Below are 26,025 nucleotides of genomic sequence, written 5' to 3' on the forward strand. Positions count from 1 at the left end.
TTCATCCCTTATTCTTGCTATTGAGATTTGTTCCCTCCTTTCTTTGGTTAAATTTGCAAGTGGTTTGTCGATTCTGTTTATCCTTTCAAAAAACCAACTTTTAGCAGCATTAATTTTTTCCATAGTTTTCTTATTTTCCCTCTCCTGAATCTCAGCCCTGATTTTTCCCATGAACTTTTTGAAACCCTCTCATAGTTTGATTTTTAGAAGATCCTAAGGGATTATTTTTGGTTTAAGGTTTAAAGATGATCTCTTAGGGCAATAGTTGCAGGGGGTCATCTAGCTTCTTTCAATCCAGAAAGTCTGGATTCTGTGAGAATTTTAAATTCTGTTCTGCATTTTCCCTCTTTTGATTAGGATTATGCTATGGAATCTCTGACCAGAATATCCAGTAAATGGTTATTGGCATCATTCACTTCTTCTGGTCTCACAGGACACAATTCGTTGTTCATGGAGGCAGTTAGCCATACATTTCCTCCTCCTATTCCTGACGCTCCTTCTTCCGCTGTTGTTCCAGTGTCAGACCCTGGATGGTCAGTGCAAGCTGTTAGGTTCCTCACGTAGTATGCGAAAATCTACGAGGGAGAACCAAAGTACTAAGCATGTTATTTGGCCAGTTAACTGTGATATCCCATGAAACCTCTGATCCAAGGAACCAAAGCCCATGAAGTGTTTGGTTGTACACAAGGAACCTCAGTAGCTACTCTGTTGTGTTTTTTATACATTAACTATCACACAACTTTGGCCAAACTTTTTCCAGGATACCACTTATTGACAATATATTAATAGGCGTATAATCCTCCCCTTAATGCAATTTTTGTCATCATTTTCATTTGAAACTCAGTACTCATAAACAGTAATCCCCCTACCCCTCTTTCCTGACCCTATCTTATCACTAATAAGCTTTGGTCTCTACATTTGCCTGTTCTTGTCATTTATTTAAATGAGATCATAGTATTTGTTACCAAGCCAATGACCCAAGTGTTATCGTTGATTCCTCCTTAGTTCTCCACAATCAAGTGTTTACCCAACCAAGCTCGCTGCCATCCAGTCAATTCGGACACATAACGACCCAGCAGGACAGAGTAAAACTTACCTAGTGGGTTTCCAAGAATAAATCTTTATGGAAGAAAGCCTCATCTTTCTCCTGAAGTCGGCTGCTGGTTTTGAACTGCTGGCCTTGCTGTTTGCAGCCCAAGTCAGAGCCAATACAACACCAAGGTTTCTAGTGTTTACAAAGGCATCTTAATATTGTTTCCAAGTTGTTCTTTAACCCGTCTCTGAACACCACCACTGCCATTTCATTCCTACTGCATTCATGAAAGTCTCCTATGTTTCTCACCTAGATTGTGCATTTTCATCTTCTTCTCCCACATTCTTTTCTACACGGTACGACTAGAATGATCTGCTAAAAGGCAAAGAAGCCCATGTTGCTCCCAAGCTTAAAAGTCCGTTTCAAAAAAATAGCCCCTTTCATTTCTTACAGTCTTTAGGCAAAATCTAAACTCCTTCTTTTTGGCCCCAGACTGACTTCTTGCCATGCAGTCGAGTCTTCCTGCCTTCCTGCATTCTATTCTGGCTGGAAAGAACTCCCAACCCCACCCCACCCGCAACATTCTCTTCCCACTTAATCTTTGTTGTCCTTTAAAGCAGTCAGGTGTCTTCTCTGGAAACCTTGGTCACCGTCATTGCCACCCACTCACCAGTACCTGCATAGACACACTCAGTGTCTTGTTGTGGCATTTGTCATACTTTTATGTTTGTTTATCTCCCACTTACCTATGAAGTCCTTGGTGACTGAACTATATTTTATCTTCCTGTGTCTAACAGAGCTAGCCCTCTAATCACCCTTAAGCCATCTTAGATTTATACATCTTAGCTATGTTTTTAAGATTTCTGGTGGGTGAGGGAATCGCAGACCATTTTATAAATATTTTATTGCTTATACTTAAGAAGAAAGAAAGAAACCCCACAGGGAGAAAAAAAATTTTTATCCCCAATCTTTACTATTCTAATAGGAGATTAGCTATTATTAGTAGGGAATTTGATTCCAATGATTCAGATTTTTAAGTTCTACATCATGTACTTGTGCCTCGGGAAAGTGTCCTACGTTTCCAATGTGTATAATGGTTGTAATGGAAGTAAATTCAGTTCTGACCTACTGCTTATTTTGAAAACATAAAGTTACCACAGCACAACTGAAATTTCAGTGAACAATTTGAGCATAATGTGCTCAATCTTGTGTGTGTTTTTATGTGATGCTCTCAGTGAAAAATGGCGCCCAGCTGAACATCTTAAACAAATACCATGTCCTTCAATTCATGCATATGTGCGAGAGTTCAAATCTTTCATTTGATTTACAGTCGCCCTCCTCGCTCCATTTCACCATAAACTCACAAGCTGCAGCCATTTCTGTGCTCCTTCCACAAGCAAGCCGAATGTCCTTTTCTTCTTCCTGCCAGAGATAGAACACCATCACACGCGTATATAAACCGAGTATTGCAGCACAGTTTTTGAAGCACTTTATAACTGTTTATTTATTTATTTTTATTTTTAAATCGTTTTATTAGGGGCTCATACAACTCTTATCACAATCCATACGTACATCAATTGTGTAAAGCGCATTTGTACATTCATTGCCCTCATCATTCTCAAAACATTTCCTCTCCACTTAAGCCCCTGGCATTAGGCCCTTATCCCCCCCCCCTCCCTCCCCCCTCCCTCATGAGTCTTTGATAACTTACAAATTATTGTTTTGTCATAACTTGCCCTGTCCAATGTCTCCCTTCACCCACTTTTCTGTTGTCCTTCCCCCAGGGAGGAGGTCACATATAGATCCTTGTAATCAGTTCCTACTTTCCAACCCACCCTCCCTCTACCCTCCCAGTATCTCCACTCACACCACTGGTCCTGAAGGGATCATCCACACTGCATTCCCCGTGTTTCCAGTTCCTGTCTGTACCAGTATACATCCTCTGGTCTAGCCAGACTTGCAAGGTAGAATTCAGATCATGATAGTGATGGGGAGGAAGCATTTAGGAACTAGAGGAAAGTTGTTATGTTTCATCTTTGCTACATTGCACCCTGACTGGCTTGTCTCTTCCCTGAGACCCCTCTGCAAGGGGATCTCCAGTGGCCTACAAATGGGCTTTGAGTCTCCACTCTACTCCCCCCATCATTCACTATGATATGATTTTTTGTTCTGATGATGCCTGATCCCTGATCCCTTTCACACCTCGTGGTTGCATAGGCTGGTGTGCTTCTTCCATGTGGGCTTTGTTGCTTCTGAGCTGGATGGCCACTTGTTTACCCTCAAGCCTTTATCAGCACATTTTTAAGGCAGTTTTTGTGGTGAAATGAGGTGCCCTGGCTGATATTCAGGTTGGCTTATATGCGAGTATGCATGGTACCATCTTTGTAAGAGGATTTATGGAACTTTTAAAACTAGTGTGTGTTTAAGTGTGCTGCTATTGTTATCAAGTTCTTATCTTTTTATGTATCACTGATGATGAGTTGGGTGGTGTCACCCTTTTTTTGCATGGAATTTTGCATCGTATGGTAACTTAAAGAGCACCTACTTTGCAAAATGATTTTACCGACACTAAGGTTGATGTATGGATTGAGTGGTTTATATAGAAAACATTGAGAATATTTTTCACATAATAAATATCTACTACCATCATTAGTATTTTTGGAATAAGTGTTATTTGGTCAGAACTTTACTGATGGAATTTAGTTTCCATATCCACAGGAGAAAGAAGAGGCTCTCTACTCTTGTAAAGAGTTAGAGTCTCAGAAACTCACAGGGACAGCCCTACCCTATCCTGTAGAGTTGCTATGAGTCAGAATTTACTCAGTGGCATTGCCTTTATTTGTTATTGTTGTTTATTTGTTTTAAGGTTAGTTCTCTTTGGTTATACAAGTCATTTAAGGACTGTGACCCACAGACTTGATTGATATATATATGCATCAGTTGAGTGAATGATGTATCACAATCCTAAGTGTATTAAGTATTTCTGTCCTCTTCAACTAAAATTTAAGAGGATTTTGGTTGCCCTCTTAATATATTCAGTACACAAGCATTTTCCTAAGTAATTAATCTGATTCACATTTTTGTTTTTTTTATTTTTGAAGGTCCAGAATGCTAAGCAAGTTAACAGTGCACTTAAACAGAAAATGGAAGGTGGAATTGAAGAATTCAAACCTCCTGAGGTATGTTATTGAAGGATACATATAATTAAAAGGTGAAGCCTTGTGCTTTGAGTGATCCTGTTCAACTCATACTTTGGTCGTATATGCCATTAATGCTTTGAAGCCTTCATACTACAGATCACTTGCTGTGTTTGTTTTGTCATTTAGACAGTTGGTTTTTTGATCCTTGACTAATGCTTTTGGACTTAAGTTCAACCATTTCTTCCCTACCTTTAGCAATTCCTATCAAGCACAGTAAATTCGGCAGGTGTCTGTAGAGGTAGGCCCAGGGCATATGAAACGAGAAGAGAAGGTCATCAGAGGAGCAAGCCAGTGCAGTGCTGGCCCCACAGCAAGGTTTGCTCAAAGGCTTTACCTGCTTGGGTGAATTGGTGACACAGTAAGGAAGTAAACACTGAAATTGGAGTATATTATAACATGTTTAATTTTTATTTTAAGGTATTTGTCTTTTGATTCAAATTTCCCATTAGGATTTCAGTATATGGACTTACATCCCTAAAAAGATAAAATCTGAAAATAAGATGTAGATGGACCATTGTCTCAAGTTTTAATTGTATTTCAAGTGAAACCTATGTGTGTGATTTGCTTTTGTGGTTTGTTTTTTTCTCTCTAATATTTGTGACCATTATAGGATTACTTATTAAATGACCTTAAGGGGAAGCCAGGATTTTTTGTAAAACTTTCATAATAAAAGCTTTTTTTCTTTTCCATATCCTGAATTTGCTTTTATGTGTATGTGATAATGAAACCATTTCATTTTCTGCTAATGAAACATGCCCCCCCCAAAAAAAAAAAAAAAAACACAGGTTGTTTGAAATATCTACAAGTGAAGTATGTGTACGGGGAGAGAGGGATACAGAAGAAAAGTGCTTCAAAAATAGTGTGCCATGTGTGTCCTCAATCAATCCTTCAGGAAGGAAGAATCACTATGAAGAAAGGTTTTGCCTTGAATGGTCTCTTTCAAAGAGGCTAAGTGATGCTAATGAAAAACACATCACTATGATATTACACTAACCCTACAGGTAACTGACATGTAAGCAACAGTTAAGGAAAATGAAACATAAAGGATACTACTTTACTTTAGGTTGTATTGCTGTAACAAATGTAAAAGATAAAAGCAGAAACTTTAAATGCCTATCATCTCATAATTTTAAAGTGAAATAAAATAAATGCAGCAACAGGAAGAAACAGGGACTGCTGCAAAGAGCTTTCTGCAGGTGCACTGAAGGAAACGGAGAAGTTCCTCAGGACACATGTCTCGCCAAGACTGTCTCAAAAAGAAAGCAGGCCGGAGTCACTTACAGTCATTGAATAAATTGAAGTGATAGTTAGCCTCGTTCTTACAAGAAACACAAAGCCCTGGTAGTTTTATTGGGGAAAGTCTACCAAATGTTCAAGGAAAGCAAAATTCTAAAACAACATTTCCAGAAAGTTACAGGACAGCCCCACTCACTAGCATTATATTAAGTAAGACATGAAAGTGCGATGACACATTATAACTTTCTTGTAAATGGCCTCATTTCAGCCTCACATACTGACAGAGAAGTTGGCTGAACAGACACTGTTGTTTTACATAAGGAAATGGGGACTTGGAAGGAGTGTTGCACTTGTTCAAGGTCACATGTCTAGTATCTGACCAAGCTCTGGCTAGATTTCAGTTTTTTAAGAGTCTGGGTTGGAATCTAAGATCAGCATGTTTCATGCTACCTCTTAATTTTGGATATAATAGCAGGAAACATCAGGCACTTAATAGTCATTGGATTAGTAATTATCAAATACTTATTACATATTTTGGTTTACTATAAAAATAATGATCAAAATAAAACAACCACAATCACCATATTATTCCTCTTGCTTTGTAAGGGGAAAGAGTAGTGTGAACAGATATATTTCAAAGGGCTAGCTGAATAAACGTATAGACTTGAGAAAATCAGGTTTTTATCCCCCTAGCATTAGATTTCCTAATCAAAGTAGGTTATTAGACTTTGGAATAATTACATAGGCCTTTAAATGAAGTAAATTATCTGGAAGTGAACAGTTTTAAGATGTTTTACTTAAAATTTGCTCGTGTTTGTTACTTTCTTTAGGGGAAAAATTGGGTAATTTCATGTCAGGTGCTACATAGACACTGGACAGTGTGTGGGAGATGAGGAAGGTGAAGAAGATGTGGATTTTCCACCTTAAAACAAAAAACATAAATTTAGATGTTATAAGGCCGATGGTAGATTTGTAAGTAAAATACCATAGGAAAACAGAGGTGATATTACTGAGACAACAGGGAGACTTTTTCCAGAACACTCCAGGCAGAGAGAGTAACGTAAGCAATGGTTTGGTGTTGAATGGTCCATTCAAATTATAAAATCAGTGGGGAAAATTTAAAACACCTTTTAAAAAGTCAACTGGTATTCCCTGAGTACTTGTTACTTGCTCATTATTTTGCTAATTAATATTAAGAATTTAAAAGAAGTGTAAAACCATATTTTCTCAAGAAGCATGCTGTCTACTGAGGAAGGCAAACTGTAATGCCGAGAAGGGGTGACCCTAGTGTGTGAGGGAGCTGTTGACAAGCTTGAACAGAGGCTTCATTGTGGTAGGAATGAGTGGGCAAAGTCCAGAGTTTGAACTTCCTTATGGTGGCTAGAGAGAGAAGTTTGCCTTTTGAATTAAGTCAAGTGGAAAAGCTGTACAGTTTTGGCAACAAAGGCAGGATGTAATGAAAATTTTTAATTTGGGGAAAATACCCTGAATGTATTATGCAGAATAAAATGTAGGAGGAGAAAAACTGCGTTGCAGCTACAATACGCAGTGTGTGAGTGGTAAAGTAAAATGGTAGAGGAGGACCAGATAGGCTAGACAAGCAGTCATCACCCAAATGGCATTTCAAAGGAGAAATGAGTGTGATTTCTTCAAAGTATATGAGAGTGTTGGGGATGAAGGATGGACACTGTTTTGTTACACTTCAGTTTGTTTAGATAGAGGTGGGTAGGCAGGGGACAACAAAAACTACTGAATGCCAAGAAGGAAGAAGAATTATAGGTGAGAAAAGGAGTATTTTTGAAGCTAGAAATTTCCCCGTCTGCCGGTATTTTCGTTCAGAGTGAATGGCAGTCTTTTACTATGGATGTTAGATACAATTTCCATATTGGGTGACTTCTTCCAACCCAAAGACAGTATGAGTTTCCTACTGACCAATAAATAAATAAATAAAGCAGGAGATAGAGTGGAGGGAGGGGGGTGCAGGATGTAGGGACAAGGTAATTATCAGGGAAATGATGTGATAACAATTCTGAATTCACTAAAGGTATTCAGAAGGCTTAGCCCTTTTATATTACTATGTTTCAAAGAAGCATTTCCAATCAGGGTTTGCTGAAAAAGAATACGCTCAAGAGTATACCTAGTGAACCACAGATGCCATGCAATTTTCGATTTCTAGATATATTTAGGTATATTTTCCTTAAGTCTCTGCAGGACTTTGTTGAGTTTTCATATTTCTCTTTCAGGCTTTCCCTAGTCTAATACTTGAATTTTGTCACATGGGTTATTCAAACACACAGTTTCAGGGCCTCCCTACATTTTTTTTTTCTACTGAATCATCTTAAAGGTTAATATTGACAACCATAATTAAATTCCACAACTCTTATTTTTTGGATGTTATTTCCACACCTCTTAACTCCCTTTCCTTGCCTTTTTTAAAAATCATTTTATTGGGGGCTTGTACAATTCTTATCACAATCCATACATACATACATCGTGTCAAGCACATGTGTACATTTGTTCCCATCATCATTCTCAAAACATTTGCCTTCTACTTGAGCCCTTAATATCAGCTCCTCGTTTTTCTCTCTCCCTTCCCACTCTCCCCTCCCTCATGAGCCCTTCATAATTCATAAATTATTATTTTGTCATATGTTACACTGTCTGATGTCTCCCCCCACCCTCTTCTCTGCTATCTTTCCCCCAGCGAGGAGGTTATACGTAGATTCTTATAATCGGTTCCCCTTTCCACTCCATTCCCTCCACCCTCCAGGCATAGCCACTCACCTCTGTTCCGGAAGGGGTCATCTGTCCTGGATTCCCTGTGTTTCCAGTTGCTATCTCTACCAATATACATCCGTCTAGCCACATTTGTAAGGTAGAATTGGGATCATGACAGTCGGGGGGAGGAAGCATTTAAGAACTGGAGGAAAGTTACATATTTCATCGTTGCTACCCTGTACCCTGACTGGCTCATCTCCTCCCCACAACCCTTCAGTAAGGGGGTGTCCAGTTGCCTATCAATGGGCTTTGAGTGTCCACTCTGCACTCACCCTCATTTACAATGATATGATACTTTGTTCTTGGATGCTTGATACCTGATCCCTTCGACAGCTCATGGTCACACTGGCTGGTGTGCTTCTTCCATGTGGACTTAGTTGCTTCTGAGCTAGATGGCTGCTTGTTTATCTTCAAACCTTTAAGACCCTAGACGCTATATCTTTTGATAGCCTGGCACCATGAGCTTTCTTCACCACATTTGCTTATGCACACATTTGTCTTCAGTGATCATATTGGGAAGGTGGGCACCCACTGATATGATTTTTTGTTCTTTGATGTCTGACAGCTGGTCCCTTGTATACCTCGTGGTCAGACAGGCTGGTATGCTTCTTCCATGTGGGCTTTGATGCTTCTCAGATGGCCGCTTGTTTATCTTCAAGTCTTAAGACCACAGACACTATATCTTTTGATAGCCGGGCACTATCAGCTTTCTTCACATTTGTTTATGCTCACATTTTTCTTCAGCAATCATGTCGGGAAGGTGTACATCATGGAATGGCAATTTAATAGAACAACGTGTTCTTGCATTGAGTAAGTACTTGAGTGGAGGCCCAATGTCCATCTGTTGCCTTAATACTAAACCTATAAATATATGCACGTAGATCTATTCTTGCCTTTTGAGAGGTTGTGTCCTCTTGTATTACTGTTATGTTTTCTTCTCAGCTATAATTTTCTTTCTATCCTAAAATATTGCTGTTCTTGTCCTCAGAATTCATTTCTCTTTCTTCCCTCCTTCGGAGATACCATACAACCTCAAAAATAAAACCAAACTCATTGCCATCAAATCTGTTCCAGTTCATAGGAGCTCACAGGGGCATCTCTGCAGGTTTCCCAGACTATTCATAGCAGTAGAAAAAAGGCTCGTCCTCCATAGAAGGGTTAGTGGTTTGGAACTGCTGACCTTGCTACCATGGCTCACAACTCAGTGTATTAAGGTCACATTGTATGTATCTTTAAATGATACACAAATTCAACCATAGGCACTCAGTCAAATAAAAAGAAAGGGTATGTTTAATAATAACAGTTTTAGTTGTACTGACAATTCTGTCTGGATGCCATTTATTGAATGGATACCCAGAGTGTGCAATTAGGAGCTGGAAACTCAATCTACTCCTCTTCACTTGGTTTTACCTTCCACGTGCCTCTTGTGTGAACATCTCATTGAACCAATTGAGATTCTCACATTTAAAATTCTTTTTCCATATATCACTTCCCTGAGTTCAAGCCAAAGACCCTCTTTGAGGGTAAAACCTGACAAACTAGTGGTCCATTCTAATGCAGGAAAAATGCCTGTGTTCACTCATTGAGCGACTTTTATAAGACTGCTTCAAAGGCAAGAGACTTGAGAGTGGAAGGCCGGGTGAGCACCTTTTTTCCTTTTCATTTGAGACTTTAAAACCCCACATCCGAGTTAGATACATCTCCATTGTACTCCCTTATGAAATGTTCTCAAATCTTTCAAATATGTGTTTGAGTAAATTAAGATCATAGCGCTCCCAGTGAAAGCTGTCATCTGAATATGCCTCACCTTCTCGCACCTCCCAGGTGAGCATTTCTTTACTTCTTAATGGCATTACTCTGTTCCCATATTTCCCAGCTTAAAATCTTATTCTGGTTAGTCATTTGCTCACTTCTCACCTCCCCACTCCCCCTCTCCCATCCCTCCCACCCAAAACTGCTTATTAAATTCAGTGTGAATTTAACCAACTTTGTATTAGTCTGGGTACTTTGGAAAAACAAATCCACAGCAACTCATGTATAAGAGAGAGTTTTATGTAAAGAAAATGTGCATCACGAAAACATCCCAACCCAATGCTGCCCAAGCCCACAAATCCAACATTAACCCATTAACCCAACACCAGTCCACAAAGTCCTCCACCTCACAAAACAGAGGCAATGATACCGACTGCAGGAGGAAAGCTGAGTCAGTGAACGAACAAGCATCTCAGCACTAGCAGGGGTCTCCACACGGCTGCTCCAGCACCCAGGGCTGCATCGGGGTAGGTCCATGTAGCTTCTCCTTGGGGATGTCTTGTAGGAAGTCAATCTTGCAAGCTGAAACAGGGAACTGCTAAGGCAGCTGCACCCGGTGCAACCATCACAAAACAAGAGACCCGAGAACTAGAAAGGCGAGGCTTCACCACCCATTTATCCCTCCGCCTTTCAACTAGCCCCACATGTGATTATCGGCCAGGCTGGCACAATTAACTAACTCAACTACCCTACCAAAAGTGGTCCTTAGCATATTTTACTTAAGTTAAATATTACCAATTTCCCCGACAAGTTCTTGCCATAAATTCTGTTCTCGTCACATGGAATGCCTTCTCATCTATTTTTACATTTTTTCCTATTGTAAATCCCATCTCAGTCCCCAGCCTGTACAACTTTACCATGCTCCTTTCCCTCCTCTTCAATCACGGTGTTTCTCCTTTCTTTAAATTCCTAATATATGTAGTAATGTTTACTTTTAGCTCTAATACTTGTGTTTATCCAAAGTCCTGGTTAGATTATAAATGTTAGGCAGTTTAGATACTATATCTTTATTTTGTGATCTACATTGTAGACATACATTTAAAATGTACTTGTTGAATGTTTAAAAATAAATTTTTTTGCAGAGTATTTTATTTCTTCGGTTACTTTGGCTCCCTTTTCATTGACAGGAGCCCTGGTGGTGTAGTGGGTACAAGTAGGACTGCTGACTGCAAAGTCGGCAGTGGCAAACCACCAGGTGCTCCCAGCACAGGAGAAAGATGGGCTCTCTTCTCCAGAAAGAGTTAAAATCTTGGCAACTCACAGAGGCAAGTTCTACCCGGTTCTATAAGGTCATGAGTTTGGTTTTTCATGAATAAAAGGAGCCCTGGTGCCATAGTTGGCTGGGCGTCGGGCTGCTAACTGAAAGGTCAGTAGTTCGGACCCGCTGGTTGCTCTGCTCCCATAAAGACTCACAGCATCATAAACCCCAGGAAGCACTTCTGCTCTGCCTTCTGAGGTCACTGTAAGTGAGAGTTGACCTGATGGCTGTGGATTTGGTTTTGGGGTTTCGTTAATGATACTTTTCTTATAGTTCTGTCTTTCAGATTTAACAGACATCAGTTAATCAAATTCCGTTTTCTCAGGCACTGTATGTACTAGGTGGTTTTGACATATATTCTAAATATATCCTCATGTTTAATTATATTGGATCCTCTGTGCCCAAGTATTCTTTATATCTGTGAGAAGCACCAAGAAGCAAAGGTTGCCAATAAGAAAATACCCACTAATGAACTGACCCCTTATCAAATTGGGATCTGTTTACCAGTGCTCTGTAATTACTCTAGTGTTATCTAATCCACCACATCACCATCTTCCTGTCGCTCTCTGACCAATACTGTATGACTATAGCACACATCAAAATGAAATCTCCATATGACAAAAGATGCAAGGCTTCGTAACCTTTGTCAAAGTGCAAGAGAACGAATGACTTACTTAAATCATTTGCAAATGGGTGACATATGGGCATCCAGCTGAATTCGCAACTTAGGGGAAAAGAATGATGACTCAGAGCCAAGAACTTCAAAACAATAGCTTACAGCTATTTGGCCAGTGGGGGGTGGGGACTATTGCCAAAATGAACGGATTGTCTTAATTTTAATTTTCATATCAAATTACATTCAACCTTTTATTTTTCCATCATTCATTATGAAATTTTAGCCCTGTTTTAAGGAGATCCCCGTAACAACTCTCCTGTTTCCTTCCTCTCTTTGTACTGTTGTCTTTTGCCTCGATGGGGGCATCTGGCCTTAAGGCCATCTGGCCCATTTGCTGTACCTTTTTCATCTCATCTAAAATCCAGTGCTTTCTGCTTTCAGTTGTTCCCCTTCCAGTCACTTATAGTAAAAAAAACTTCTTCTATTTTTGTTTCACCTACTGCTTCACTCTTCATTCATAGTGAAGAAGTCGGTGTTATTCAAAGTCCCTACGTACCATAGACACTCCTTTGCCTAAGACTATTTTAGGTGTTGAGGCAAGACCTGCACACCTCTGTCCACTCAAAGGACACCTCCGTTACTGTTTCACCCAGCATAATCTGATCGTAATACCCAGCCATTTTTTCTCAGAAGTTACTACTATAAACCTCTGTTATTTCCATCCTTCTATCTACTGTCACAGGTCTTTGATTGTCAGGTGTCAAAAGGCATATACTAATAGAATTTGACGAGATATTTCATAGTATGATAATAGACATATCTAAAACCTAGGGTGTTTCTTAAAAACAAAAAGTCTTTGCAGCTGTGTCAGATTCAGTACCACCACCACCACCCACACACTCACACCCTTGGCAGGCACTGTCCTCAACGGCTGCCACAGAAACACTGTGACTCATGAGCCCTGTTCCTTTTCTTTTGGGCCTCGGATAAATTGTGTTACAGACATTTAAAAAAATCTTTGGAAATCTTGCCCAGGAGGGGGATCCATTTTTATTAGTGAGTCCCTTTCATGTTGATTACACTACTGTTGTTCAGGGTAAGGGTATGTGTAACACAAACGTCCAGGGAAGAAATTTTGGAGATGAGTACCTCACCAAAGGAAACAAGCCTCCTGAAGTGTTAACGCTAGGCTGAAGTTGTATGATGGGGCAGGGTAGTCAGAAAATGGAATGGCTGCTCTGGTGGATGATCGCCGGTTTTATCGTCTCTTGATCAGAACATAGTGCACACATCATTCATTCTCCCCAATCAGTGCATTTCCCTTGCATTATCTTTCTGTGTGGGTTAAAGGTAATGCAGAGTATATTGTTTAATTCTTCTAAAAAGTAAACCTTCATAAATTAGTGTTTTAGTAATCTCATGTCTGTGATTTGGTGAAAGTTAAGAAAAAAAATAAGCACTTTGGAAAAATGTCTGTCTTCATATCCTCATTAGGAAACTTCTCTTTAATTTTGTAGTCAAATCAGAAAATTAATGCCCGTTGGACCACAGAGGAGCAGCTTCTAGCAGTGCAAGGTATATTAAAGATAAGCAGTTATTGTTGTTAATAATTCTCTTTAACTTGTCATGAAAGGGGGCTCCGCCACAGGTCTCCCCTTCCTGTAGAAACGCATCAAGAAAGGGCTCTGTTCATCTTGGTGAACCAGGACGTCTGTGGCACGTGAGCTGGGGTGCATTTTGGGTCCTAAATAGCACCTAAGGCATTCTTATCACTCACTGCAATGGTGGTGGCGGCAAGCAAGCGCAAGTTGGTTGGGCCTGGGCCCTCTGTGCGTCTGCTTCAGCATCACTGAAACGAAATTCATTCTTACTGTGGCAGTAATCAGTAGCTCATAGTTAAAAGCATAAATGAACTATGGCATGTTTCTGCTTTCGCTAAATACTCTTTCCGTACAGAGTTTCTCTGCTTGATCAATGTCAGGCACTACCAATATTGACCAGGTGCTTCACTTTCCAGTGCATCTTACCTTACTTAAGAGATGTGCCCCAAATGCTTAGATACCTGATTTTGAAACCACACAATGAAATTATAACATACATATGTATATGTATTGAGGGGAGGGGAGAGACTTCAAGAGACATAAAAAATACATGTACATATAGTGTTTTTAAGTCACTGTAAGAATGCTGTGTTAAAGCGTATGGCAGAAGACTGAATTACAAATATGCATGGGCAAAATTGGAAGCATAAACTTGGGTTAACTCCTGTTCGTATTACTTAAAGAAGGGAAATGGTGTACTTAATTCATCCTTATGGGTTACTTGTGTCTTCTGCTCAAAATAAACTACCTACACAATTGGTGGTGTAATTTAAGGTTTTGTTGACGTTTTCTTTCTTGGCCCACTGTGTTGAGGACTAGTATTCTTTGACCTAGGTTATCAAGGGTTTGAAAGATTGAGGCCAAGTACATGTGTATTATTCACTCTAGCAGTGAAACATAAGCCTACCCTTTAAAATATTCCCTGATACACATCAAAAAGCATGTTTAATTTTAAAATACTGTGTAAGTACCTTTGGGTATGAGAATGATGTAATTACAGATTGACTGATAGATGACTCTGCAGCTTGGATTAGGAAAAGTGAGACTTAGCCAGCAGTAATTGAAAGTGTCACAGGCGGGTGCCAGCAAGATGGCATCAGCCTTCCCTTTTAGCCCATGCCACACAGCAAGTCTTCATGACGAGAGGTGCCTGGTGCTGTGGAGGCTGGCTGCATGCCAAGCACCCCGTAGGGCTCAACTGCTAAGTGAGACACAAAGTTTAGTTCATCTATAAGGTTCACTGATAGCTTTTTGAAAGTAGAAAAGTAAAATATGTTTTAAAAATACAGGAGCATTTTCAATGGCTGCTTCATATTTCTGTAGAACTCTGATGACTCATGGCTCTAAGAATTCTTTTGCATTGGCACTGGTTTTTTAATTCATATAAAGCCAATATTTCCCTTGATTACAGCTTACTGCCTCTACAAACTGAACCCTGGCTTCCAGTATTAAGTTGCTTAGTGGTTAGAGTACTAATCCTATACTCAGGAAATTATCCCAGTAAAAGGATTTTCTGACAAACCTCTGCCAGGGCAATCTGAGCAAATATTTTTCTATACAGCATTCTGGATTTGACATTGTTCTACAGCCCTGCTTTTAACTGGCAGTGGCCACTGAATTGTAGGGCTCAGGTAGAGTCTGGGCAAGGAGAAATTCAAGAGAAGGGCAGTGGCAAGATTTATATATTCATAGATGGTTTGATCTGTGTGTGTGTACGTTATCTCAGCTTGCTAATATTAAAAGGAATGAATGCTAATGTAGAGATAACCAGACATTTCTCTGTGCTTAAATTATCATGGTTTTTCCTGCATAGTTTAAAAGTAATCCTTATATTTTACTAGTAGTCATTTGTACCAAAATACACATATTTTTAGGCTTTTAAAGGTACTTTCCTAATACTATGTTCCTGTCTGTTTTAATTTATTTATTTTGACAGTTTGGGATCTTTGTTTGGAGTTGTGTTTTTTTTTAACAATAGAAAGTTACTTGTGTCCAAAATAGCGATTTTAGAAAGAATTAAAAGGTGCCTGCTTTGTCTCATGTACTCACACATGTATGTAATGTTCAGATGTGTGTCTTAGAATGAGTATAATCACGTAGCAGCGTCACCTCTACTAGAATCTATTGTGTTTGTTTTAACATGCAGAATTTGCTGTCCCAAAATCCTTATCATAGTTATTTTTGTTTTTTCTTTTCCTTCTTCTGTTTACAAACTGTTTATATGGTTTTACTCTAGTGGCCATTTAAATTTCGATATTAAGGCATTTTACACTTAGACATTTTACACTCACACTTATACTTACACATACATTCAGATTTGACGCTCATTCATAAATCTCATAGTAAGCTATTATAGTAACTTAGAACTATTTACTCTGTCACTAGTGATATTTATACTAAATTCAATTTTAAATAAATAAATAATTAAATAATCGTTTTGGTGTTTGTACAGTGACTCTACTAAAGCCAAACAAAATATGTTATAACTCCTTGGGGTTTAAATATGTACATGTGCGCTTCAAAAAGTTTGTGGAAAAACAATGTCTCATCCTTTAATTCCATTTTTCCATGAACTTTTTGAAGTTCCCTTCTATTTCACACCTCACTTTCCTGGCCCATTCACTTTATATTGGTGATAGCTAAGGACTGTATATTTAAGTAAGTTTACTCATCTTGCTCCCTTACATAGAAGGAGAAAGAATCCTGCTCAGGCTAAATAGGAAGCTTTGCACTTTGTTCATCTGTTACTGTATTATGTTAACTCTAGTTCAAGCTGTATTAGAATATTATAAGAACAGATAATTTAATTACTCTTACTTTTTTTTGTGCCAAGAGTAGTATTTCTAAAATTTCTGTCACTTGTTCCAACTCTATTTATTTTTTAAATTTTTCCAACTTTAAATACCTACAGTTTCTATTTAATGAATACTGGGTTCAAACTGAAACCAATTATGCCCTTCCCATACTTGTATTAGTGGTGAATTATTATCCTGTTTGCAATTCACACTTGTTATTTATATACCAAACATTATTTGGTAATCAAGAATTAAGAAAGGAATTAGATTTTAGGTGTGTGTGCTTTGTTTTTTTCACATGTTCTAGGAAACAATTGGCTTGTTTTTTTAAAAAATCTCAACATTTTTAATGATAGTACAAATAATTTATTTTTATAATATCTGGCAAGCAATGTAGTATAAAATATTTGCCTTTTTATATCTTACATGTGTTCATTTTCTATTCATTAGTGCTTTAAAAAAAGTATATTTCCCAATTAAAATATTTGCTGCTTTATAATAAACAACAAATATCCAGTTTAATGAAGATAACTTTAATTTCCAGTTCTTTTTACCTATTGCCTGTCTTCTCATATAAAGCAGGAAATGACAGAACTGTTCCGGTGGGTTACGTTTATAGATAAATGTTGCTTTCTCTCTTTTATACTTCATAGATACATTTCTTTTTGAGAGAACTAAAGTTGTAAGTCTCAAAATCCTTTTCCTAATTTTAATCTCATATTAAAAAAAAGCCAAAGTAGTTCATAAAGTAGAAGCAAAATCGGGTTTTGTGAGTAATAAAGGCAGGGTTATAGCCCACTGCATGAAGAATCAAAAGTAAGTGACAATAGGAGATTCATGCCTTGCCATTTAATTGGCACCAGTTTATTTTGGAAAGTTTTTCACTAAGACAGAGAGAGACTTTAAGAATGGAGGGTACAGAAATGTAATTGGTAGTCCTTTGAGGCACTTACTTAAACTAATTCGTGATCCAATATTCCCAGCATTTTTGTAATGGAATTTAAATAACAACAAGGAAGATGGAGTCTCTAACCCTGAAGAGACATTTAGAAGAAGGATGTATATTTTTTTACTTTACCCCTTGCATAGATAACACCTATATTGTCAGCCCACTATTATAGAGATCTTTTCTACCTTCATTAATTCTGTAATTTCAAAGAGATTTACAGGAGGTGGAAAGAAATGCATGTTTCCAAATGGCTTGGGTTTGGCATGTTCTCTCTTGGTGAGAGAAGCAGTCACATTCCTGCAGTGTCTCGTGGTGTCGGTGCTTGCAGGTGCCGTGGAGCCAGCCCCCAGGAGCCAGTGCGCAGCAAGACAAGACACGGTCCCGTCCCGGGCCGTCCTCACAGCTGCTCTTCGATTGGAGCCCATTGTTGTAGTCACTATGTCAGTCCATCTTGTCAAGGGTCTTCTGTTCACGGCCCTTCTACTTGATCACCAAGCATGATGTCCTTTTCCAGGGACAAATCTCTCCTGATAACATGTCCATCTCAATACAAGTATTTCTTAAATATAGCTTTTCTCAAGTATAATGCTCCTCACTTGGTCATTTTAAGAAGCAGGAAAAATTAACTCTTGAAATTACAATACCCAGAAGCAGATGGTCACTTAGTGTTTAAACTCATTTGTTTTTATAATCTAAAGTCAAATATTAAAGATTACATCATGATCATAACAAAAGAAAATGTCCATGATATTCCTTCTAATTAAAACAAAATCTTTTCATATCACAAGTTGGGAAACACCTATGCTTCTGAAATTACCATCTTATTATCCAAAATTTTTAAATAAGAATAGATATTTTTGTGTTGGACAGTATAGACTCCTGGTTGAAAAATGTGAGCTTTCATAAAATGTAATAATAATAAATTTTCCTAATGGGTTAATTCCCCAAAACAAACTCTCAGTGTATATGAGTTGAAGATTATATGATAGTATTTGCTGTGGAGTAGAAAACCAAATTGTTTCATTGTAGCTGCAAATTAAACTTATAAACTTGACCGAAAAGAACTTTTTCCCTTTCCCTGGGGAATTCATAGTTTCTTTTAAGATTCTCAAAATGTTTATTCCAGTAATCCTTGGAAAAGAATCTTGCCCCCAAATTGAGATGTAACTGATTTAGCAACTATGCTTTGGTTGGGCCTGAGCCTTTGTAAAACAGAAAGGGAAAAAGAAAAAAAACACAGTAACTGTGAAGAGCTCACTACCATCGAGTTGATTCCAATTCACATTGACCCTATAGGACAGAGTAGGACTGCCCCTGTGGCTTTCGGAGGCTGGCTCTTTAAGATAGTGGAAAGCCTCATTGTTCTCCTCGGTAATGGCTGGTGGGTTCAAGCTGCTGACCTTGTGATTCACAAGCCACTCTAATTCACTACACAACCAGAGTGCTGCACAGTAGGGGTTCATCATTGTACTTCACTCCGTGTTGATACAAGAAGTAGATTAGATGGCCCTTGTTTATTATAGACTGTAGAAAAATGATAGACTCCCTTCCTCCCAGGAGCAGATCGGAACTAAGGTAGTTCTGGGGCCAGTGTTCTGCTGAAGGTCTTTGCTCTTCATTCCTTGCTGGATTAGCCTTTCAAATCATAAGTAGGGGTTCTTCCTTCTGAAGGAGTAGTTTCCTGTGGTCTTTGGCCACTTGACCCAGTTGCCAACTCCAGCAGAGAACCTAAGAAACCCACCTTCTAGTCAAAGCATGCTGTTTACAGCAGCAGCACTTGGCACATGGAGGCTATAAAGAAGTCATATATGCCACTGTGCGGTTTCTCAGAAGAACTGGCAAGAAAAATGGCATAAAACGAGAAGAAAGACAATCTCATTCCTGTTACCTGAGTATATCCTGTTTACTCAAAACAGTAGCAAAGTTGGTGCTGATTTGTACACCGTAGGACAGTAGTACCCTTTGACCTCATGGCAAACGGAGAAAATGAGGAAGCTTGTCTCAATACAGGGCCGACAGATGAGGTTGCTCTTGACCAGAACCTGCTAGGTAACCCGCTTTGCTGTGGTGTGGCCTGAGGGGATTCCTACCTTGGCACACTTGTTCTTGCACACTGATTGAGAGGAGGGAGGGAGCCTTACCCAGAGTGCAGTCTGCAGTGTCATGGGGGCTTAAGATGCTGCCAACCAAGTAGGTGATACAAGAGTGGTGTGCATGAACTAATAAGCAGCCCAGGCATTTTAATCTGAACCCAGGTAACTTGGAAAAGTGGGAAGTAGTTCTGGGATTGAGGTCTATAACTTGGAAAATGTGACTACATTGCTCACAAGTAAAGGCCATTTAAAACAGTAGAAAATAAGGAAGTAGACTCTCTAAAGCAGTGGTTCTCAACCTTCCTAATGCCATGACCCTTTAATGCAGTTCCTCATGTGGTGGGGACTCCCCAACCATAACATTTTCGTTGTGACTTCATCACTATCATTTTGCTACTGTTATGAACCGGGTGACCCCTGTGAAAGGGTCGTTCGACCCCCAAAGGGGTTGCAACCTACAGGTTGAGAACCGCTGCTCTAAAGGAATAGAGTCAGAAGAACTGTATCATGGAATCAGACTTGGAGACGACTTGGTAGATTTGGGAATACTTTTGCTAAACAAGTAGATGTTCTAAGGATTGTAATATCTTCTGATTTGGGGTTGGAGTTAGTCTGAATATAATTTATTGCTAGGAATCAGAAGCTTTAATTCTAGGCCTGTTTAACGTTTCCATTTCTAAACTCATGTTCAGCAGGTTTGGCCATTTCTAGGTATAAATGTAAGTACTTATGAGAATCAGTATCCACATAGAGCCCCATGTCTAGTGTGTTTAGTAGTTACTCTTCTATGGAATGACCAGATTTTATCTTGAGAAATGGCACAGAGACTTGGCTATTTAAAAGGAGTTGTTTTTTACCCAATGTTCAAGTGATAAGGGAAGTGTTTGAATATATAACAATGACTCCTACTGTAAAATAAGCCCAGCTTTTCATGACCCAGTAAACCCTCGAGGAAACCAGTGCTCTCAGAGTTCATACGATGGAACATCTTCTCATGAGTTTAAGATGATTCATTTATGTTGATAAACATTGTGAACTTGGCCTTGGTAAACTTGTGAACTCAACATTACCTTACTGTTATATATATGTATCTTTAAGAGCAGAGAAAATGACCATAGTTTATAACCCCAACTACACTGAAAATGGGATATGATTGTAGGGTAAAATGTCAGACCTCCCCCCAAATTCTTGAAGATGTACAAACTTCTCTGTAGACTCAAGCCCAACTAGTTGAATGTAGCCAGAGATGCTTAGTGTCAGTTTTTCAATTTAACAAAAGGGCTGGATTTAAAAATGGGAACCATGCTACACGATGCTGCTGCTTTAAGGTAATAGGGTATTTTGTATCAATTGTTATTAGGTAAGAATATAGCTAGCATTTCTGCTGGGCTCTTAAGCATGTCCTTCTGTTGTTGCCCTTTTATCTGTGTTAATATATCCATTTATCTACTTACCTAACCCCCGTATTTATTTCTGCTTAAGCAAAGGTTTTAATACATAAACATCAATATTTTTCGTCTCTTATCTCTTTCACTAATGAGGTACTATTTCTGATATTTCAAATAGTAGTTATCAAATTATAAAACAAAAATTCCTGATAGCCTTGATATTTTGAGCAAAATGTATTTTTCTAGATAAGCTTAAGACCAAATTATTATCTGATTATAAAATTGTCTTAAATTCTGTAATATAATTGGTTCATAAGTGAAACTAAATTCTCACATTGTACAACCCTTTTTAGTTTAAGGTAGTAATGATCAGCAAGACAGGTGTGCTGGAAGTAGTTACCACTCTAATCTGCTCTCCGGGCTAAAAAGCATAGCTAAGAACCCTTCATATATATAGTCCTTCGATGTTATTAGAAGAGTTTAAACCCAACTAACTGTGAAAAACACCTAACAATTTTTGTCCATCCAATAGTGATGCTTTTCTTATTTTTTAAATGTGTGGTTTCCTATCTTTCTTCTGTTCCTTGGTAACCTGGTGGAATAGGCATGTAATCACGTTAAAGTTAGCATTACGATCACAACCAAAATGCTTTTCTTAATGGGGACCCTTGAGGCTACTCACTCATTCCATTGAGGGGATGAAAGAGATGGTTCATTCCCATCCAATATTGTTTACAAACGGTGTTGCTCAAATCTAGGTGACTGGCTACTAGGGAAATAAATGAATGTGGAATTGAGGATGGAACAAAGAATTCAATGCTTTACAATAATGGACTATATTTGAGAGTTCGAGAGAGGATTGGAGAAAATAACTGAGTATGTAAAAAATGGTAAGTTCCGATTGTTCAGTTGAAGGCAAGTGGCTGGCTCGATGAAATGACATAATCATTAGCTTTCATCCTGTGACCCTGATGTCTTAGCCTCTGTCTCAGAATTGAGAAATGAGCAGAATTTATCAGAAAGGCTGTTCATTGCTGGTATCGTTTGTGTGTGCATGATGTGTAGTACACACAGCTCTCCTTATTGATCCTTCACAGGTGTATTATTTACTTTGCCTTCCAGGTGTCCGCAAATATGGTAAAGATTTTCAAGCTATTGCAGATGTAATTGGCAACAAGACTGTTGGCCAAGTGAAGAACTTCTTTGTAAACTACAGGCGTCGGTTTAACTTAGAGGAGGTATTGCAGGAGTGGGAAGCAGAACAAGGAACCCAGGCTTCTAATGGTGATGCTTCTACTTTAGGGGAGGAGACAAAAAGTGCTTCTAATGTGCCATCAGGGAAGAGCACTGATGAAGAAGAGGAGGTGTGTTTGTGTATGGATTTGAGTTAATATGAGTTGAGGAATCACCATTTTGTGTGGTGTTCTGTAAGGTTAATTTGTCAGAGGACTGGCTAAATGAACATGAAAGGTTGACAATACACTTACTCAGTGGTACATTTCTAGTGACTCTTAAGTCATAATGACATGCTAAGTTCTGATCCTAGAAGAATGGAGAGTGTATTGTTCTTTCATAGTCTTATTTTTATTTCCAGTGTTATGCTGTTTACTAATAAGATGCCTGTTTGGTAGCTTCGTTGCTTTTTTAGTTTTGTTTTTGTTTTGTTTTGTTTTGTTTTGTTTAAAAGACAAGAAGCTTGTGCTTCCAATAAACACTGGTGTTATGTTTTGGTTTTGTTTTGTTTTTCCTGTGACAGCCCAAACTATATTGTGTTAAGTTCATTTGGCGCCATCATCTCATGTGTGTGTTTTTGTTTTCTCACCTCTAGGCACACACCCCACAGGCTCCTCGAACTCTGGGTCCATCACCTCCTGCCCCATCATCCACTCCAACACCAACAGCCCCCATTGCCACTCTGAACCAGCCTCCACCACTTCTTCGTCCAACACTGCCTGCTGCCCCTGCTCTTCACCGGCAGCCTCCTCCACTCCAGCAGCAGGCTCGGTTCATCCAGCCCCGGCCAACTTTAAATCAGCCTCCGCCACCTCTCATCCGCCCTGCTAATTCTATGCCACCCCGTCTAAACCCAAGACCAGTGTTGTCCACGGTTGGTGGTCAACAGCCACCATCACTTATCGGAATTCAGACAGATTCACAGTCCTCACTGCACTAAAAACTACATTGGACAAAACTGCAGTGACTCGCCACCCCCTCATTATACCAGTGCTCGTCTGACTGATGCAAACGAGAGCAGAGTAGTCTTTCCCAGAGACCGAGGCTGCAGACTAGTTCTGTGGCAGAGGAGGAGCGTAAGTGCTTCACTAAAGTGTTAGTGGACAGAAAGCCTCCAGGTAGCCGCCTTTTCTAGAGTGTATGTTCAGCGAGGTGATCTCATAACCAGAAAGGAAAAAAAAGATTTAAGTATTCTGCATACCAAGGTTTTTTTGTTATTGTTGTTTTGTTTGTACTATATTTATTTTATTGAAGTTCTTTATACTCCAGCCTCTCCATAGTCAGGGCTCTGAATATAGGAATATTAATTTAGGAATTGTGAAAACTCCTTAGCATTTCTTAAGGATGTTTGACACCCCCCCCCCTTTATTTAAAGGTTTTTTTTATTATTACACATTTTCCTATGTTAGGAGTGCAAGAATAAATATCCTGCATTTTAGATTTTGACATAAGTTCATTTAATGCATATTTAAGAAATTATAGCTACGTATCCCTTTTTTCAAAAGATGTTGCTTTTTTTTCCAAAGGGATTTTAATATATTCCTTTAAAAGAAAGCAATTTAATCAATTGCAAAGCAATTATATGAAACCACAAAGAATGTACTGAACCTATAGATCCTGTAACATACAATGGGGTCCTAATGCAAAATTCTTGTTTAAAAATCATTGGCTGTCATCTGTCAGTAACAAGAGGATTGGATTAGTGATTTTACATACAGATGAGAACTTAATTTGCTCAAGTACAAAGTCTAGGTTCCTTGAAAAGAGTTCCTTTTGATTATTTTGTTTTTGAATGTTTCTAAATGCTATATTGCTTTTTAACTTGTAGTTGCCTACACTTGGGCACTTTAGAAGAGAATTCTATTTTGTCATTTATGTGGACAAGGTGGTTATGGAAGCCTTTATTTGCAATACCCTCTTTGTGTCGAGGTTTTTCTGAACTTAAAATCCCCTTCATACGTGTTACGATGGTCTGCATTTAATATAAAAGATGTTTTCTTGATAAATTTCTATCATACTGTTTGGATGCATTTGTGTATCCTTGCAGCCAACCTGTACTTACAAGAGTGGTTTAGGGTTAAATCATCATCATTTCATGAAATAAAATTAAGAATTTGTTCTGTATTACCTAAAAATAGATCAGTATATTGTCTCAATTGTGTTGTTAACTAAAAATGCCAAGATCCTTTTTTATGAAACAACGACAACACAATAGTTCAAATCTTCTGAATTCCACACATAATCATCAGGCACCTATGAAGATTTTTTTCCCTATGAAGAAAATTTTTCAGGTGATAGTATTTCAGCAATGTGTTACAAATATTTTTCTGATTCAACCATTTACCATTAGAATCATGACTTGTGCAAAGGGACAGGTCACTTGGCTTGCTGTCCTCGTGGAACCTAAGGTTCAAACGTGCGTGTGTGCATAGTGGTTACATTGAGAGCTACTTCACAACATGGACAGCATCTAAGGACTTAGTTTTGAAAAGTCATGTTTTTCCCAAAACACTGGGAAAAATGGCCCTTGCCAATGATCTTAATGAACTAAAGAGCAAAAACGGAATTCATTGATTAGTATTATTGTGAAATTTAGGTGGCCACTTTCTGTAAGATCCCGAAGTCCTAGCATAATGTAAAAACCTTCCAGGATGAGTTCTTCATGGATCATCTCACATAGTTCCTGGTCCTGGATTGTAACCAGGTGAGATCTAACAGATTGAAGAATTCTTAGTACTCAAGAATTTTTACTTTAAAAGCCACAGGGGACAGATATCTATCTTAAAAGAAAAACTAAGCAATTTTTTTAAGTACCTAGATCAAGTCTTGCGTATGTGCATACTATACCTATACAGCCTTTATTGTCTTGTCTGTCCTGTCTGTCAGTAGACCTTCAGTATACAGTATGTGGCGTATGTCAATCCAGTTGGACAGTCCCACCATCTGTTCAGCGGGCTCGTATATTGTGATTCATCTAACGTCTGTCCTGCCCCAGACATGGGCCAAGGTGCTGTATCTGAGGATGTGCCGTAATTTGGTTTCCGTACATTAGAGCACACACTAGGAAAATCTTAGCTTCATTAGTAATATGACACATGTATATAGTGAGATGTCTTTATCGTGTGCTTTGCATATTTTGTAAATATTTTGCACGTCATTTATTTTTATTTTTCATTTAAGCAGTGTTTGGCCTGGAAGAGTGATATGCTTGCTGCTTAATCAAAGGATTAAAGATTTAAAGATGTCTATGTCTTCTATTTTTATATGATTTCATGTTGTATGAGGAACCTAGGACCTCTTTACTGTGAAATCCTAAACAGTGATTTTTATCAAAGCAAACCTAGAACTCCCTTACTGGCCAATTTCATTAATGTCAGGGTCATCACTTTGAAGAAATCTGCACCCAAGTGTTGTTTTTATTGCATAACTAAGAATAAATCACTGTTGGTTTACCTGGTAAGTTTAATGGAAACAATATTCTGTATAACTTAATTCAAATGTAATAAGGATGGAGGTAAAGGTAAGATATAATCAAAACGTCTATAATTCTAAAGTTTACAACTAAATGAGTAAAATAGAATGTAAAATAAAGATTCAGGAATCTAAAAATGTCTTAATAGGCCTACATTCTTTGTAGAAATATATGGAAGGGGGGCAAAAAGGGCAGCTTTTGCCCCCAAACAAAGCTCAAAAGTCAGGGGTGGGGGGGGACAAGGAAGGATGAATGGGTGTGGGGACCCAGGCAGGAAGCAAGGAGGGTGCTGTTGCATCGACAGAACTGCAACTAATGTTAACGAAACAAAATGTTAAAGGTTAGTAAGTGGAAAATCTCTGCGCTCTCACCCATATCACAGTTACAAAGTGTAGGGAGCAGCAAAGAGTGTGCCCATCATGATTTTAATAAATATATTAATGCTGCAAGTACTTTACCTCAAGTAGCAAGTTTAGTTAGTATGTTGTATTTCAATGTTCCTGCTCTCATAAAAATACTGGAAAGAAGTACTGACCAGTTAACACTAAGGTATCATTCTCA

General features: G+C 38.6%; 1 protein-coding gene and 1 pseudogene across 3 annotated transcripts in view; both read left to right on the forward strand.

Moving 5' to 3' along the window:
• Positions 1-25,604, forward strand: part of RCOR3 (REST corepressor 3) — a 58,712-nt gene extending 33,108 nt beyond the window's left edge. For 2 of the 3 annotated variants that reach the window (XM_004699865.3, XM_045297873.1), the window contains exons 8-11: positions 4,135-4,212; positions 13,451-13,508; positions 21,882-22,123; positions 22,588-25,604. In XM_004699865.3, the coding sequence (XP_004699922.1) occupies positions 4,135-4,212; positions 13,451-13,508; positions 21,882-22,123; positions 22,588-22,932 (723 nt within the window). In that variant the 3' untranslated portion in view covers positions 22,933-25,604. The remainder of the gene's footprint in view (positions 1-4,134; positions 4,213-13,450; positions 13,509-21,881; positions 22,124-22,587) is intronic. The other variant, XM_030887742.2, reaches the window with a different exon arrangement.
• Positions 12,791-12,941, forward strand: LOC115872455 (annotated as a pseudogene).
• Positions 25,605-26,025: the final 421 nt, after the last annotated feature.

This window comes from Echinops telfairi, unplaced genomic scaffold (assembly GCF_000313985.2).
Source record: "Echinops telfairi isolate 266 unplaced genomic scaffold, ASM31398v2 ScPeMD7_7424;HRSCAF=8462, whole genome shotgun sequence".
NCBI classification, from domain to species: Eukaryota; Metazoa; Chordata; class Mammalia; order Afrosoricida; family Tenrecidae; genus Echinops; species Echinops telfairi.